Below are 17,320 nucleotides of genomic sequence, written 5' to 3'. Positions count from 1 at the left end.
AACAACTGTTCCATGGAACAAATACCTAAAAGGACACCGCATATAAGAGTGCCTCTTCCGGACGCACTTGCAGTGATATTTGAAAACTAAAGAACACACTGTTCAAAACACATTCATATTGAACTAGCACACAAAACGAAAATTACATTTGCACTCCTGGTGATACAAGATGTGGTATTGTCAGCAGCTGCTGCAGGGACATGACGGCAAAAAACAGCACAAACAAAAAACTGATGGCTGATGTGAAACAGTCTCCTGAAAACATTTCAGAGCTGAGCCAATGGAAAAAAGACGTGTTTATGCAGACATTGAAAAAAAAAATCTCTACAAAAAATACACACAAAGGCGCGTAAACGAGAAAGAAAACAGTTAGCAGTGCTCTGGTACACCGCCAAGGTAATCGCAGCCACAGCAACAAAGTGCGACTCGACCAAGTCCGAGAATCTCAGCGCTGACTCACCGCACAACAAAAGAAAAACACACACTTCTCATCGCCGTCCTGTGTTGTTTTGGAGAGGCGGCAAAGTTAGAGGGTCCAATGTGGGCCACATGTGAAAACTGATGACAAAAAAAAGGTTGAGCAGACTTCCAGCAGTTGCACATATTTTTCTTACGACCAGGCCAAGGCTGCATGGACGTATTATAAGAACTGGTGGGTTTTTCCTAGTGGCCACTTGTGGTGCAGAAATAAACAGCCCATGTGACCCCAAAAAAACTTATTTTGCCTGTGAAACGATTGTCAAAACACCTCTGACCTGAAACATGTTTCAAGGCAAATCATTGTATTGCATATTTTTAAGTCATGGACTAAAGTTATTCTCTGTTCATGCTGACAGATAGCCATTTGTTTATTTCCTCTACTGTTATGTCATCAGAGATTCAGATGAACTTTTCCAGACTAATGAGAGGATGTTTGGCTGGTTTGACAGGTAGATGAGAAGTAAAGCTTTTCCCCATGACCAAAGGCCAGAAAATCCCCAGAAAAAGACTCTATTCTGAGCTGTGCTGTGTCTCGGCTCGTTCTGATTGGCTTGACGGGTTACAGAGGCATGATGGGAAGTGGCACTACTGCACATGGTCTATGGGCCGCAGAATGCGGAAGTAAATTCAAGATGGTGCCAGGTGAGCAACTTCATCGGAACAAATGTGCTCGAGACGAGGCCTCTGGTATCCAGTTCTTATAACAAATCCATGCAAGGCTTCAGTGCAAGGAGACATCTAGCCACCATCCATCACGTGAAAGAAGAGTGGTGTCTGGTGTCTGGTGACAGTTGGCGGCAGGCGGGTCGTTGGCATCGCGTCCCACTGGGAGACGTAGCACACGTAGCAGCGTCAGGAATGTCGAGATTGACGAGCTGGCGAAGCTTGAGAACGCAATAAAACACTAAGAAGCCCCTGTGTCTGCTTCGAAACTCCTGCGCTGTCATCAACTCATGTTTGCCAATTTGGTACCGTCTGAGATGGAAGTCGGAGCAGCTGGGAGACTTTTAGATGCCGCGGCTTGATAACCGGAGCCGTGCAGAGTTAAGGGCAGGCGACAGGAGTTTATATAACAGAAAATACACTGAAAATGAACCGACAGCAGCATTGTCTGCAGGCTCACGTTGCTTAACTGTGGCCTGAGAAATGGTTCGTTGGACCAAGACAAGTGGCAGTTAGAAGCGTTTTGGTCAGGCCTCAGAGGAAACAAAAGAGAGACATCGAACACAATCTGTCACAAAATAAGGTTTTGATTTGATGGCATCACTGTCTACCCATCTTTAATTCCAATCTTCAAATAAATAACGATGTAAAAACAAAAAAAACTCTACAGCATTATCAGCCCTCTGTTTGCAACCTCCTGCAACAACTTCCTGCGTGAACAGATGTATTGATTAACCTTCCACATGACAGACACAACAAACACACAAACATGGCGGCTTCAGAGGGTGGAGCGAACCCCTGGCTGGGAATGTGGTCACTAACCTGGAAGAGGTATCAGCGTGCCCTTTCTAACATCACCAAGGGGTGATTTACTGAGCTGTTCATTTTTATCATGCGTCTTCAGAAAAGTGAAGCCAAATAAGTGAAGGGTGGCCTTTTCTGATTTCACTGACAGTACAGACATGTATTGTATTATAAAGGGACGTTGGAGTGAATTTTACAGGATGTGGGGCTTTCAGCCAACATTCCAGATCTGATTATATAGTTCTATGATAAACAAATGGGGAAACTCATCCTCTACCACATTAGGGCTCTGTTGGAAATATTTATTTTTAAATGTGTTAATTAATAATTTTTTTATTCTTGTCAATGTGCCGGTGTTAGCCAGAGGCTAATTTTCAACCGCAGTACTCTGGCCTGATGTTAAGAACCTTAAAAAAGACCACATAAAAAGGACACAAGGGTCTTATTATATAAAAATAGGGACACCGGAGATATAAAAGTAGAGTAAAAACAGACAATGACTCTAAATAAGAGACAGTCAATACAGATACAAACATGACAACAAAAACCAATACAATATGTACGGTGCAGTGCAAATTTACAATTGGCAAGATGGAACTGTCAGGGATGGATAATTGAGATAGAGGTGCAGTAACGTAAAGACCAGAGCAGGGTTTCTTGTTGGAGTTGTACTAAGAAGGACTAAGAAGCACAGCGAAGCCAAAGACGTACAATGTAATAAAGTGCTACAGTGCTCATGGAAGTATCGCAGTGCTCATAGAAGATGTTGAGGTTTAGGATTTGCTGTCAGAGGTGAGTAGATGGGATGGAGGTGCACCAATGCAAAGAGCAGATCACAATTTCTTGTTGGGAGGTGTGCTAAGATAGAGTCATGTGCTTGCCTAACTCGAATGTTGTTTAAGGCCTGCAGAGATGCAACCACGTGCTACTAACTCACAACAGGATGCAATAATAATTACCCAGGGTTAAAAACAGCGGATGTTCACACCTTTATTTGCACAACCAATAGCATATTCAAGCAATTTATCACAGCTTACTCCTTCCAGCGCACCTTTAGAAGACAAACTCAGTCCCCTCCTGCTTCTGTGTCATTATCTCAGGCATTAGCAGTTGAGTTTATTCCACCGACCCCCAGCTGACCTCCCGGTAACGCTCTCAGCACAAATCCTCATGGCACCCCTCACACCGGCCCCTGCCGGGACGTGGTGATCTGTGCCGTGTATGGGACGCATTCCTACCTGCTTGTCATTGGCCGCATCCAAGACTGCACACACACACACACACACGCACACACACACACACACACAGTCTTTCACCCTCTGGCCAATTAGTTGCAAAGCGTTTCTGCATATATGGGAGAAGATCAACAGGCTAAACCAGGAGCGCTCTGAGTAATTTTATCTGTCCTCACCTCTCCTTTGGTGACCCTGTTGTTTTTCATTTTCATTTTCATTCCCCCCCGCCCCTTGAGTCCCGCTCAGCCTCAGTAGGATCTTTATTGAAAACATGAGTGGGTAATTTTTCATTAGAACATAACACAGTCTGCCTTGCGTGCCCCGGAGGGGGGTAGCGAGCATCAGGCAGACATTCTGAAACATTCTTTTCTGCTAATAAAGTCCACGTAAATTAGAACCACTTGCTTTGCTTTTCCTCCCAAAAACACATCGGAAGAGGAAATACACTCTCCAGCTAAAAATAAAAGTGATGACCACTGGTAAGTGAAGATCATATTAATACGCAGCACCGTGGAAGACTATGCTAAAAAAGTAAAAAATAAAAAAAGACCAGCAGTTAAATGTATAAACCATTATAAACCATCCAAGGCTGCGTTTTTCCTATTTTCCGTCCACGCTGCTTCCTCGGCATACCGCTGACACAGCACAGCATGAGCAGCACGCCTCGCAGCATCGACGCCCGCTCCCACCTATTGCTGCCAGTATATAGGTTTGCACTACATAAACTTCCAGTATGGACACAGGAAGTGGAATAATCGAGCTCTTGTGGAGAGCAGATGTCTGAACTAGTCAAAGAGCTCATTTCTCAGAAGAACACGCTTCCCTGCCAGTGGACCAAATGTGTGTGGAAGCTCCAGACAGATGACAAATGGCAAGAGAAGAGTTCAGCGTTCTGCTCTGTTACTGTTTAGAAGATTCAAATCTCATGACAACCCGCTGAGTGTGGAATTAGCCATTATGTATCCTACGAATAGGCAGTTTAATCTACACACAACCAGGTTAGAGAAATAGCTTCCAAGCAATTACATCCACTCAGCCCTTTTTGATGACACAAAGGGCAGTAATACCTCAAAGATATCTTAGCTAGCATCAATACTCCGAGCAAGGTGTTTTTTCCGCCTTCTCTCACCACCTTGGTTGTGGGTCAATCTAAACATAGGAAAGGCTCTACTCAAAACATTTGCTTTTATCAGGAAGCTAAAAGTCACAGGCTTTATTTTTAGGGAGCCTTTAAACAGAGGGTGAAATAAATCTGGAGGTCTCTTCAGGTATTTCCCCCCCCCCATTACTAAATGCTGCTCCACTGGAGTCCAGGGTGAAATTATCTGACATCCAAAGGTGAAGGTGGCAAGACGTGCACATTTATGTGCGTGGATTGAGATGACACATTCTAGACTCAAAACTGCTCCCACATTTCACACAAATGGCTGCTGAGAGCTTAAAGGTGCACACGCACACACCCGCGCAGCCGCACACACACACACACACACCCACACACACACACACACACACACACACACACACACACACACACACACAAGCCCCCTGAAACTTGAGACACTACGATGACCCCAAATTTCACCCTGAAGTGGTGAAATCTGATCTCTGTCCTGGGGCAGAAGCACAGTGAGAGCAATGAGACAACAACAGTAGATCACACCATAGTTATGGTCCTTCAAAATTCACTCACAGAAAACACAATTACCGCAGGGAGGAAAACAAACACTACAAATACGAGTTCAGTAAACTATGGAAGTAAGAAAAATACCAGCTTTTTTTTAAGACAAATATTCATTTGAGGATTGACCAAGCATCAGGACTCTGGAAATGAAACTCAAAACTCTTTAAAAGTAAAGTCGAGATGTGGGTTAGATCATGTGATTGACCATCACTATTTGCACTTACACACGGTGACACTCTTTGTTTTTTAAAAGAAAAGCGTGCAGTCTTTCTGTTGGACCTGTTTGGAATGTGCAAATCTAACACTTCTGAGCAACACTTTGCTGGTGAATCACCAACATCTGGCCAGCGGCTGTGATTTATACATCCTGATGTGCAGCCGAGATATCAACATCTCGAGTGGAGTCTAAAAAGCCAAGCGAACCGATGGCACTGATGTCTTTGGTCTTAGACCAAGTGAAACAAAAACACAAGAAAGGTGGGTTTGCAAGGTCACCCGACTGGTGAGGAACACCCAGGACGCTGCGGTTACCCTCTCCACTCTGTCCCTCCGCTGCAGAAATAAAAGCGAAAGCAGAGGCCAAAAATAAGTTTGTTGTTTTTTTTTTTATGGGAAGTGAGATGTGGCCTCTTAACCTTGCGGACTGCTGTAGCTGGACTATGGCCAAGTCAAACACCGCTCGGAAAGAGAAACATCCTTTATGTGACCATTGTGAGAATTGACATCATCGGCGTGCCGTACAAACCAGCAGCAGTGGCCCTGGTCCGGCGATGGCGGATACTCACCAAACCGCTTGTAGCCGAAGGACTGCACCTCCTCCTCGTCGGCAAAGTCGTCTGGATGGAAACAAAAACAATATGGAAATGAAACTGCTACGAGCTGAACATAATACATAAAGCGCAAGCATGTAGCCAGGGAGCAGCAGCACTGACCCCAGAGAGCACTGTTACTGTGCCAGCGTGCCCATGAGCATCTTGAGTGAAAATTGGCATGTCAGCTTTTTGCACTGTCTGCAAATTGTCTTGTTAAATGCTCCAGTAACTGTCCGCTGCGTCATTCTTGAACTACCAAGATGGAGCCTTTAAAATTAAACCTGAATGTTTTCATCCTTAAAAAGGGCACAGTGCTAGCAGGGTTACACTGACGGTTGGACTGAAGGTGTCAAATACTTTGAAGGATTGTATTTTCCTGTGTTATACACCACAGGTCACCACAGTTCTTTATCTGTATGGACAAAGCTAAACATCAGAAATGTAAAAAATTGTCTTGTTGAAGTTTCACATCTCAAATGTTTCATCTCATCTTCAAATCTCTCAGCCTGCACAGTGTCAGTAATTGCCCTTAGAGTGTCATTACTTCACAGGTGCAGTCAAACAAGTTGAAAATGAGAAGGCCGCTGACACACCAGTGAAATTAACTCTAGCCAACTATTAATTGTATTGTTGCCCTTTGACCTTTTGATCCATACCATTTAATAAATTACATGTAAACTACATCCTCCTGATGTTTATGCTGATGTTTTAGGTCAATTTTGACAGTGAATAGAATAAATAATAATTTCTCAACTGTTTCATAAAGTTTTCTTTAAAATGTAAAACTTTAAATATGTGTATTTTTTTTAACTTGTCAGAATGAAACTAACGCAAACCTAAAGGCTCTTTGGATGTCTGGCAGTTCAGCCCTCTCAAAAATAAGCAGCAGCAAAAAAAAAAAGGGGGGGGGGCAGGACAGAACTTACAGCAGCTCCCTCTAGAGTCCTAAAGACAACAACATGATGGTTCTCTGTGCTTTCATTACAACTTCAGCAGGAAGTGAACAAAATGCAGTTACATCACAGCTCTGCTATTAGAGTGGAACATGAACTGTCTGGGCTCAAATACAGGTGGCAGGAGGCACGAGGTGCTAATCACACGAGAGCTGCAGCCAAAGCAGCTACCTCTCAAAAGATTCATGTATTAGAATTAGTAGCTTACAGTGAAAGAAAGTGTGGCAAGGCACAAGAGGGCCCAGGCGGGCTTAGAACCCCAGACTCCCGTGTAAGGGCCATGCACGACGCATGATCAATTGGAGGCATAGTGACAGGACCGCCACTGTCACAAAAGCATTGTACAAACAAATAGCTTAATGTCCATCACCATGGTGGCACTTTTGTTTTTGTAATTAATCGTTTGATCAAACAATTTGATGACAGTCACGCTGGTCTGGGATGAGCGAGCAACACGCAGGATGCAGGTGACTTCAGCGTCAGGCTGCAACTGTTTTCTCTCAGCAGCAGATTCCATTCAGGAAAAAAAGGCTTTTCAGATGTTCATCCCTGTTTCCTGGTAATGGATCTTACATCTTTCTTACATCTGTTCTTTCAGTCAATAGAAATGTTTTTGATAGTTACTGGAAACTCAAAGGTTATTCATTTCAGTGACCACTTCCAACTATTTTTTTTTCTGTATTTTACATTCCTTTTTTAGCCGTGGGTGTCTGTAAAAGTAACACTATGAAGCTGTGCTGTACTTTTATGTCAGCACCAAGCTTACTAATAAGACTTGTGTTTACTCAACTCACAGTCACACACTCCTGCGTTGTAAAATGTTTCAGAGGGCAGAAATAAATAATAGTTTAAATGTCAAGAGCTGCGCCTGATTTAGTCATTCATCACTTTTACATTCTAATGATGCTTTTACTTGCACATGCATCGTTATGTCTGTGAAGGTTCTCAGTCGTGCAGGTCATCTTCATGTAGAAGGGGTTAAGGTGAGGCAACTGGATTTGTTCAAGTACACGTGCGTAGATAGTAAAAACAAAGAAACAAACAACTGATGTTGAATGAACAAAAACAAAACATAAGTGAGAGCAAAATAGTGACAATCCCATGGGCATATCGTCGCGGTATGTGGAGCAAGGGGAGGGATTTGTTGTGAGTTGCCTGTTAGTGTAGGTTAGTGTTGGAAGTGAAGCAGCGGCCAGATGCACAGACAAAACCCCGAGCAGGCTCCTGTAATAGAGGCCAGATGTGAGACGCCTGCTGGAGCCCCGGCTGGTCGGCCCGCCGGTCGGCGCATTCCTGACGGCTCAGGGCGACGGAGGAGGGAGACGAAGAAGAAAGAAGGCGAAGAAAGGAGGAGAGGCTCACCTTTCATCGTGGCTTCACTAGACTCCACCGCTGTGCAGCTGCTGATCTCAGGTCACATCCACAGCATCGCCGTGTCAAATCAAAGCACCCTGAAAGAGCGAGCGGAGCGGCACCCTGGATGTATCCGCTGATTTCACAACCAGTCAGTCACTGAGCTCCATCCGAAACTTCTCTCTAACTTCTGGGTGACTCTCCTCCTCGGCGGTGGAAGCCTAGCTTTTGCTGCAGGATAGTGCGGGGGGAAAGTTGCTGCGAGGGAATTATGCACACAGCGCCAGACGGGAGAAAATCGCTGTGTTTGACTCGCAACTGGGAGAGATGCCGAGCCGAGATGAGGCTGAAACCAGCTCAGCACTCCTGCGGCACCGCGGAGACACTCAAGTCCAGCAGCAGCAGCAGCAGCAGCAGCAACACGGAGGAAGTGGCGGTGCAGCCGCGAAGCTCCCAGAAGTTAACCACGTGTTCCCACATCTGTGCGCGCGCTCTGTGTGTGTGTGTGTGTGTGTGTGTGTGTGTGTGTGTGTGTGTGTGTGTGTGTGTGTGTGTGTGTGAGAGAGAGAGAGAGAGAGAGAGAGAGAGAGAGAGAGAGAGAGAGAGAGGTATGGCCTACATGCCTGTGCGTAAAATTGTATTGTTGACAATACATCATTCTGTTACAGGGCAATAAAGGCCCTGTCTGGTTTGTCTGCTGAAAATAGGTCTTTGGAAACATAAATCAATGCTGTGGTAATAAATCTTCAGTAAAAACAAACAAACAAATAACTCGGGAGGTGTGTGTGTGTGTGTGGGGGGGGGGGGGGGGGGGGGCAATGAGGGTCAATAATGTGTCTCCATTTGTGTGTGTCTCTCACTCTCTCTCTCTCTCTCTCTCTCTCACACACACACACACACACACACACACACACACACACACTTGTTCGCATGTTGACTAAATCGTTGACTAAATGAACATTATGTCCGCTAATTGATAATAGTGGAGAGATTGTTAATTCAGAAATGTGACTACAAGAGCAAGAAAGCTTGTAAGACACATTACCATTACTTGTATGCAGAATAACTCAGTGATTCAACAGCAGCGACCAGAATCCTGCTTTGCGCATGTTTTTAAAGCAAAGGCATGAAACAGAAAAAATAAATAAATAAATAAAAACTAAAACACACCTCAGGAATGTGTCTTGTCCCAGAACCATCACTATTTTCATTTTCTGTTAGCAAGGTTGAATCAAGACTGTAGTCATATCACTGTGACATGTCATATTTGGGCCCTGCGATGAACTGGCGACTTGTCCAGGGTGTCACCCTGCCTTCGCCCTAAGACGGCTGGGAGAGGCTCCAGCAGACTCCCGTGACCCTGAAGAGGAATAAGCGGGTATAGAAGATGAATGAATGAATGAATGTCATATTTGCAGAAACAGATTAACAGGGATGACAAGTGATTGAACAGCTGGTGTGGAGTATTTTTACCCAAAGGACTGCACAACACTAGAGTGCAGCCCCGCCTTCACAATATGACAACTGAAAGTATTCAGCAGAGCCCTGTGAGCCTGAGCGCAAGAGAACGTGAGTGTGGATGGATGGATGGATGGATGGGTGGATGGATGGACAACTGCATATTACCTGCATCACATTAGTTCATCTCCTCACCACTTGGAGGCAGCATCACGCTTTAAGAAGTAGCTTTGGCTTGATGGGAGCAACAGAACGTGTGAAAACAAAAGTGAAGAAAGAGCAAAGAGGCTGATAGAGAAATATGAAGAGATGAGGCAGAATCTGAAAGAAATGAGTGATGCTGTAAATGTTTTGATGTCGTCTTGTGTGTAAATGCAACAGTCTACTTTGTAAAATAACAAATCAAATCAAATTATAATAAATCGAGATGTTGTTTTAAAATAAGCCAAACAGTTTGCTGTCATCAAATCTGGCTGTTTAAAATCTGATCTGTTTTAGAACTTGATTCTAAACTGGTCTGTCCATGGATCTTTCTGCCAATTATATGTTCTGCTGCTGTTTACTTTGGACTCATTGATCATTGATGACATCGACATAACATTGTGACCTCATTCAAATAATCTACTGCTTATCGGCCAACTTTACTAAGACAAAACGAAATACCTCTGGCTGATTCAGGTCAGTGTCTGTGGTCACTGATCCCCAGATCTTTAAATCATAAGCTTGTGTGTTTGGGTCAAGCGGGGCAGAACATGAACGAGCTCCCTGCAGTGTTATAGGATCCAGGTGCCGAAGGAGCCTATGAGGCTGCAGAGGGGCTGCAGGGCTGGTTTTGATTATTGTCCACCGAGGACCCTATTTTGTGGGTCAAGGCACATTTTTAGACACCCAGTGCACGTATGTGAATGGAGGAACCCTTTCATCACGAGAGCCTCACATTCCTCACATTGTTTTTGCGTATGAAGACGTCCAGTTGACCTGCTTGGACTCTAAAATGTTGAGTCTTTCATGCTTACAAAACTGTGCGATTCACAGGTCCACTAGAGCAGTGTTTTTAAACCACTGTGCTGCAGTAACAAAAGTGCACCGTGAGATTTTGTCAGGTGTTTGTACCACAAATTATCTAATTTGATTTATTTGGTCTAAAATGTATGGATTAAAGGAATGTGAGCCTATTTTCCTCCCTCAATTCCTCCCAGGATATCAGCTTTGTGTGCATTTAAACAGGCCCAGGTTTCACACTGAGTGAGTATGAATAATCTAAGAGACTGTATTGTCATTATTAGGTTAAAAAGTGTCATTTTGTAATATTTGTGATTGGAGTTGTGCCATAGGAATTCTTTTCAATGAAAAAAAAAGGTACTGTGGCTTAAAGAAATGCTGAAAAACCCTGCTCTGTCTCCATGACTTGTCTGATTTGTCACAGCGAGCAAATACGTTCTGCTTGTGAACGATGACAATAAAAGTGCAGCGTCCGGCAGAGTGTAAATATCAGCCTCAGCCTGACATGACGGAGCGTCCTCTTATGCAAAGCAGACGTGCTAAATGCTGGATTAACTGCCACCAACATCAAGAAAACACTCTAATAGGATCAGGACGGAAAGAGCACAAATAGACCAGACCAGATCAGGATAAGTGCAGGAGCAGCGGTCCACGCCGAGCACGCAGTGACACTCTGCCACCAGAGGAGCGCCTTCAGTCTGCCACTGGTGCGTCTCTGTGAGTTTGCAGCCCCTTTGGGGGCCTTTTTGTTTTCTCCTTCTTCTTCTTCTTCTTCTTCTTCTTCTTCTTCTTCTTCTTCTTCCACCAAATGTTATCTTTTCGTTCCCGGCAGTAGCTGAGCTTTAATCCTCGACAAATCTGTGTGCAGTGCACTTATACAGTTTGAATGTGTTTGCTCTTCAATGAGGACCCCTTGTTTACTTGCTGCTTCAATGCGATACTTGACTGACTCACTTGCTGCAGCGCTCGGATGTTGTTGAAAATAACGTGTCACAGTCTGACCTCTCTATACCAATTAGAAACAACTGCCGTATGCTGCGAGCTGAAAATCTTAAATCCATAATAAAATAAGCAACAATGCAGCATCCTCTTTCTTGTTAAGTCCCTGCTGGATGCCACTTTGTGTAATTACCCCATAGGCACCTGAAGAGAGGCGGCCACTGGAGAGTTCACCTTGTTTACGGCTTCTCAAATCAATATGTAAACACGATACTGTGGGGATGACCTGGTAAAGTTTTAAAGTCGTCTAAAGTTGTTTTTTTTTTTAACTGACTGGATGCAAACAAAAAAGCTCTTGCGGCAGCAGCAGCAGATGGCTGATGGTAATGACACAGCATGGCTCGTTGTCAAGCTGAGGTGCGTGCTGTGATGGAGCTCATCAGATGCCTCAGCCTCTCATGTTGATCACCTCCTGCTGTCACCAAGAGTCATAGTGTCCCAGCAAGCAACGACAACAGCCAAGGGAAGAATGTCACTTTTTTTTTTTTTTAGTTCGTCCTGTTAGCAGCACACAGCCTCAACAGGAATCCCAGTGGAATGCAACTGAAACCAAATCTGAAGTGGCCAGAAGTGCACTTGTGAGGGTTTTGGGTTGTTCTTTTATGAACTTGTGAGGGTTTTACTGGGACACTTCACACCATGACGTAAACAACTTCAAGGTCCCTGCACTAGAAGTGTAGCGCCATCAAGTGGCAGGCCTTCCTATGTACAGCACGGCATTGTCTAAGTCTAGCTAAGCCTAAATCCCATAAGCTCTCATTCAAGAGGGCACCTGTTGTGTGTGTGTGTGTGTGTGTGTGTGTGTGTGTGTGTGTGTGTTCAAAATGTGCTCACCCAACAGTCTGCGAATGAGCTTCTCTTCATCTGTGTGAAGCTCTTAGATTGTTTTGGTCCAAACCACGGGGGAGGAAAAATGAAGCTGCTGCTCAGTTTGACAGTCCTGGTGGTCACACTCAGAGTCCTGCATTCTACTCCAGATGGACAACCTCCCAGCATCACAGAGGACACCTTAAAACGTGAGCAGGCACAAAGACACTTAAATCCCTGTGTTATGTTTTGTTATTTATTTTACCAGCGCACCCCTAGCGAGTATCTACAAGTGAGGATCACTGTCACTAACTGGAAGTCAAACATATTTTTATATTAAAGCGGGGAGGGATCCAATCATCTGATTTAGGAGTTCCCCACCAGCTGTTTAGATTATTTTCAATCTTTCTTTTAGGTTCTCCATTCCATGTTTTTCTTTTTAAGTTGAATATTCTGCCTTCCTAGAGCTGTCAGAGTATGGTGAGAAACTTGTGGATGAGGAGGTGCAGAGAGCCCTATACGGGGTGAAGCAGATGAAGGAGGTGCTGTGGAGGAACGAGCAGAAGCACGAGCACCTCATGAATTCCCTCAAGCACAGTGATGAGAAGAAACAGGTGAGACAAGAACAAGCGCTGAAGGAGGAGGCAGCTGAATAGAAATGAGAACGCTTATCAGGGCGGGGGGAAAAAGTCTTTCCTTTCTGCCGCCAGGCGGCAACACAATTGGCTCAGGAGGTGACTGACAAGCTGAGGGAGGCCGAGGAGCAGTGCAGAGACTCCCTGCAGGCTGAGTGGGAGCAGTGCAGGCCTTGTCTGGAGGACGAGTGCAAAGCCTTCTACACCTCCAACTGCCGCAGGGGCTTTGCAACTTTTCACACCAAGGTATGAGAACAACAGGTGCCGTATTCTCCTCCTCCTCCTCCTCCATCTCTACCACCTTGCTCCCCTCCAGACTCCTGACAGAAATAATCGTGCTAAAAACCCCTGGGAATCAAATCCCTCCCCTCAGTTTGTGCCGTATTTTCCTGTACGCGGAGGCTTCAGACGGCTAAAAATAACAAGGGTTTACTCTCTTTTTTCCTATTCTTTGTTTCAAAAGTTTTGCGCTATGCGAAGTCATAGGCAGCATGTTCTGGTGTGCTGAGCTATATGGCTTATTTTATGCAAACTCCACTGGACCACTTTAATTTTTCTTAGTGATATTCCTGAACTAAATGAGGAATAAGACAAGTCCATCCTTTACTACTTTGGTACTTGATAGAAAATAAATGTTTAAACACTCCTGTCTGGAAATCAGCTCTTTGTGATCAGTCGAGTCACAAAAGGGGCGTCCCCACAGCCTAGCCTCGCCTCGCCACGGTTCGATCGTGTCCCCACAGCCCCGGCTCCACCACGAGACCGTGGGCGGAGTCGACGCGGTAAAGCGGGACAATGTTTTCGACGGCATTATTTCTGTGCGATACACGACAGCGCAGCGATGGACAAAGTAGAAGTTGTTTCATAGCTGCTGCTCGGTCTGTGGTTGCTTTTCTGTTAAAGAAAGAACAGTTTCCCTCACTGAAATCACAGTTGATCATTTATGCAGGCAACATTTATAATTTCTGGTTTCGTTGTCTGGGAGAGTAAAGGTGTAGTTCAACCTTTATATTTTCACCAAAAGTAAACACGAGACAGATACAACGGGAAATAGCATTTATTTAAAAACAAACAGACAGTAAACACGACTCCTTATTTGAAATAGCTTCGAAACATTACATTTTTTTTCCTTCGTCGTTTTCGCGAATATCGTTGAACACGCTCGCGAACACGGAAGTTCCGTGTCGAAAGTGTTGGCGTCGGTGTCCGCTCCGAAAGGGAAAATCGACGAAAACACTGAGCCAATCCAGTGCCCTGCTCGTCGCTACGTCACCACTCAACTCGCCTTCGTCTCGCTTGGACCCTGAGCGCCTGAGGTACCAAAACGGCGCCCCCTACAACCGTGTAGCGGCCAGTGGGGACGCTCTACAACCGTACCGTGGCGAGGCGAGGCGATGCTATGGGGACGCCCCCAAAGGTACCGCACTTATATCTCCAAGTATATTAGGGTGTGGTATATAAACGCTGTGGTATATAAACATTAAGTATGTTGTTTTCTGGAGATTTGTTGGATGTTTCTAAATAATAAATTGTATGACTAAACAATAATAATAATAATAATAATAATAATAATAATAATAATAATAATAATGATAATAATAATAATAATAATTGAAAAAAACAACAACAATTGGTTCAATGTTGAACCCTCAGATCTAGTGACTGTAGCATCTGACACACCACCTCTGTGACTGTCTGCTGCGGTGAAGGTGGAGAACTTGTTTCGCAGAGTGTCCAGGCGCTTCGGAGCCCCCAGACCGAGCGCCGATCCTGCCGACATCCTGGTGAACCAGCACTCGAACACCAACAGCGACGTCGTCCAGCTCGAGGACTCCTTTAAGCGGCTGATGAACAAAGTGGACAACCTGGTGGACCACAGCGTTGCCCTGGTGTCCAGGATGAGGACCAAGCTGGACACAGTCCTCCAGAGGGCCTTCCTGAACGACTCAGCCGCCCTGACGGAGGAGACCACCAATGACCCCTACAGCCCCAGCCGGGATTCAGGCTTCCTGCAGGGGGTGGGCCTGGAAGAGGTGCTCGACTCCTTCTTTGACTTTGGCAAGAGCGTCCTGGACGAGTTTGGAGCTGTGGTGACCCAGGTGTTTGACAACATCTCAGAGGCAGTGAAGGAAGAGAAGAAAACAGGTAACAGAGGAAGTCGAGTTCTGCTGCCTGGAACAAGGGAATCCATGCTTTTTCTTTCAAATAAATGGAAGTACGTACCTGTCCAGCCAAATCTTATACCTTTTTTTTGTCGCATTAGTGAGGGAGAGCTTCCCTCGTTTCCTGAAGGACAGGAAGTTGTGTCGAGACCTTCGCAGACAGACCTCAGAGTGCTGGCAGCTACAGGGCCGGTGTGAGGCCTGCCAGGGAACTTTGCTTACAGGTAAAACCCCGCCCACTTTACATATTATAAAGCTATACCGCCTTTCTACTTAGCTGAGCTCACCTGCTGCCTTCCTTTATGCAGAGTGTCCCAGTGTCCGGGAGCTGCATGTGGAGCTGGACGAGGTCTCTCAGCTGCTGGACGTGTCCAGAGAGCAGTACGACGAGATCCTGTCCATCGTCCAACATCACACTGATGAGACGGTCAACTGGCTCAGCGCCATGGCGGCTGAGTTTGGCTGGGTGGGCCGGGCAGGGGGCAACGGAAGCAGCCCTGAGAGCATCTTCCGCATCACCATGGTGAGGGGGTTGGATTGAGCTAACTGGATTGCACTAATATCTTTACCTCACATGTGTGACATTTACACACATGTGGGTGGGCAAACTTTTTGACTGGTGGGCCATAATGGGTTCTAAAATTGGACAGAGGGGCCGGAGCAGGAGCAGATGGATGAAGTGTTTTGGTGACTCACCTCATGGGAGAAAAATATATCACGAGATATGTTGAAAACGTGCTTTAATGTCTATTGAAGATTAAAAAACAAAAACAAAGTTGCCACCCCAAGCCCAACAGTATTTAGCTCTTTATTGAAATGACTCTTAAAACACTGAAAGAATGGATGAACTGCAGCCGTTTTATTACTTACTACTAATATAATTTCTTCAAATTTGGCCTGTGGCCCCTCAGACCGTAGTTTGCCCATGGCTGTGCAGGCCTGAACGGACTGCGCATACTGTACATATTTATTCTTTTAGATCCAACAACAAATAATTGCTGCATTTTCTGCTAATAATCAACAATTATATTTATATTAAAATTTGGTCCACGTTTCAGGGGCTGAACATATTATGCCATGATTCTTTAGCAACATTGACGTGATAGCTGGTATACAAAATATTCAGAGGGACATCAGTAAATGGGATAACATCACGGTTGGACCTTCACATACGGATACCACAAATTTGCAGATGAGAAAAAATGTTTGCAGAGAGACAAGAACAAAAAAAAGGCTAAACAAAACAAAACAAAAAAAGATTAGGTTATGGGTTTCATTTGATTGCAATGTGCTTTCTTGCCACTAGATGGTAGTAAATCATAATAGGACTTTTGATTGGTGGAGGATTTTGGTTTAAATAGGATTAAGGGAGATAGTGAGGGGAAACCAGGGTGGGCGGGGGGGGGGCATATCAACATTATTTCACAAGACCGCAGTACTGTTTTCTAAGCATGAGACTCCTTCAAACATGATTTGTCATCCCTAGGTGGCGCCAGAGAGTCAAGACGAGCACAACACAACTGAGAAGGAGACGAAGGTGGAGGTGAACATCCTGAACTCTCCTTCGCTCCTGCTGTCCGTCCCTGGGGAGCTGGAGCTGCAGGACCCCGCCTTCATCCAGTATGTGACCCGGGAGGCTCTGAACAACTACAAGGAGTTGGTCCGGTGAGCGATGCAGGGTGTCGTCACTGCAGTAGTTTGGTTGCACTTCCAAAGTGTTGTCAGAATACTGACACTGATTCTTTGTCTGCAGGTATGAAGATGAGTAATAATAATTAAAAAAAAAAAACAAGTCCTCCTTTCTTGAGTTCCTGTTACTATGGGAACTATAGCACCTCTAGCACTGGGAACAGAACTAAAGAGAATTCCTGTATGCTAGCAATATGCCAGAATATGTTGTTGAAATGTAAATACAGCTTGTCGCTACCACCTGTGGTTGTTATATTATGAATGCATATAATTCTGTCAACTGGTGTTAATAAATCAAACTGAAACCCGAAACCAAGTTGCCGGGACCGCACTATTGACGATGTGTAAAACATGCAAACAAACAAAAAATAAACCATTAAACCAACGCTTTGAGTAAAACTTTTATTTTATTTTTTTTAATCTGTACAAAATCATATTAGTTATCAGTCCCAGCAATTTCAATATTATCTCACTGCTAATAACAAGTTCCATCCTCAGGAGAACTTGGGCATCTCTCCAGTCAGAGACCCAAACAATGTCAATGGAGAACATGAGTGTAAAACACGATTCACATCTTTATCCAATCC

At 44.8% G+C, this 17,320-nt stretch overlaps 2 protein-coding genes across 3 annotated transcripts in view; one reads left to right on the top strand and one right to left on the bottom strand.

Annotated features, from left to right (window-relative positions):
• Positions 1–8,456, bottom strand: part of LOC142884305 (collectin-12-like) — a 33,795-nt gene extending 25,339 nt beyond the window's left edge. The window contains 2 exon segments of the mRNA XM_076019817.1: positions 5,649–5,699; positions 7,991–8,456. Of these exon segments, the coding sequence (XP_075875932.1) occupies positions 5,649–5,699; positions 7,991–7,997 (58 nt within the window). The 5' untranslated portion in view covers positions 7,998–8,456.
• A 2,434-nt stretch (positions 8,457–10,890) lies between these two features.
• Positions 10,891–17,277, top strand: clul1 (clusterin-like 1 (retinal)). Of its 2 annotated transcripts, none has more exons than XM_076021825.1 (9): positions 10,891–11,148; positions 12,315–12,456; positions 12,713–12,861; positions 12,958–13,128; positions 14,592–15,027; positions 15,146–15,268; positions 15,353–15,567; positions 16,531–16,709; positions 16,798–17,277. In XM_076021825.1, the coding sequence occupies exons 2-9, from the start codon at positions 12,354–12,356 to the stop codon at positions 16,811–16,813; spliced, it is 1,392 nt and encodes a 463-aa protein (XP_075877940.1). In that variant the 5' UTR covers positions 10,891–11,148; positions 12,315–12,353; the 3' UTR covers positions 16,814–17,277. The 2 variants fall into 2 exon arrangements, with proteins under 2 accessions (XP_075877940.1, XP_075877938.1); XM_076021823.1 differs by having other exon boundaries at positions 10,891–11,158.
• Positions 17,278–17,320: the final 43 nt, after the last annotated feature.

The sequence above is a fragment of the Nelusetta ayraudi genome, unplaced genomic scaffold, assembly GCF_046127955.1.
Source record: "Nelusetta ayraudi isolate G7.1 ecotype Tasmania unplaced genomic scaffold, CSIRO-AGI_Nayr_v1 ptg000011l, whole genome shotgun sequence".
NCBI classification, from domain to species: Eukaryota; Metazoa; Chordata; class Actinopteri; order Tetraodontiformes; family Monacanthidae; genus Nelusetta; species Nelusetta ayraudi.
This window is presented reverse-complemented; position numbering and strand designations above follow the sequence as displayed.

What these genes read in the sequence shown, in the direction of transcription:
- clul1 (XM_076021825.1), top strand. Translation starts at nt 12,354, where the DNA reads ATGAAGCTGCTGCTCAGTTTGACAGTCCTGGTGGTCACACTCAGAGTC. An exon ending in CACAGAGGACACCTTAAAAC is followed by an intron (nt 12,457 to 12,712) that starts GTGAGCAGGCAC and finishes CTGCCTTCCTAG; the next exon opens with AGCTGTCAGAGTATGGTGAG. An exon ending in GAAGGAAGAGAAGAAAACAG is followed by an intron (nt 15,028 to 15,145) that starts GTAACAGAGGAA and finishes TTGTCGCATTAG; the next exon opens with TGAGGGAGAGCTTCCCTCGT.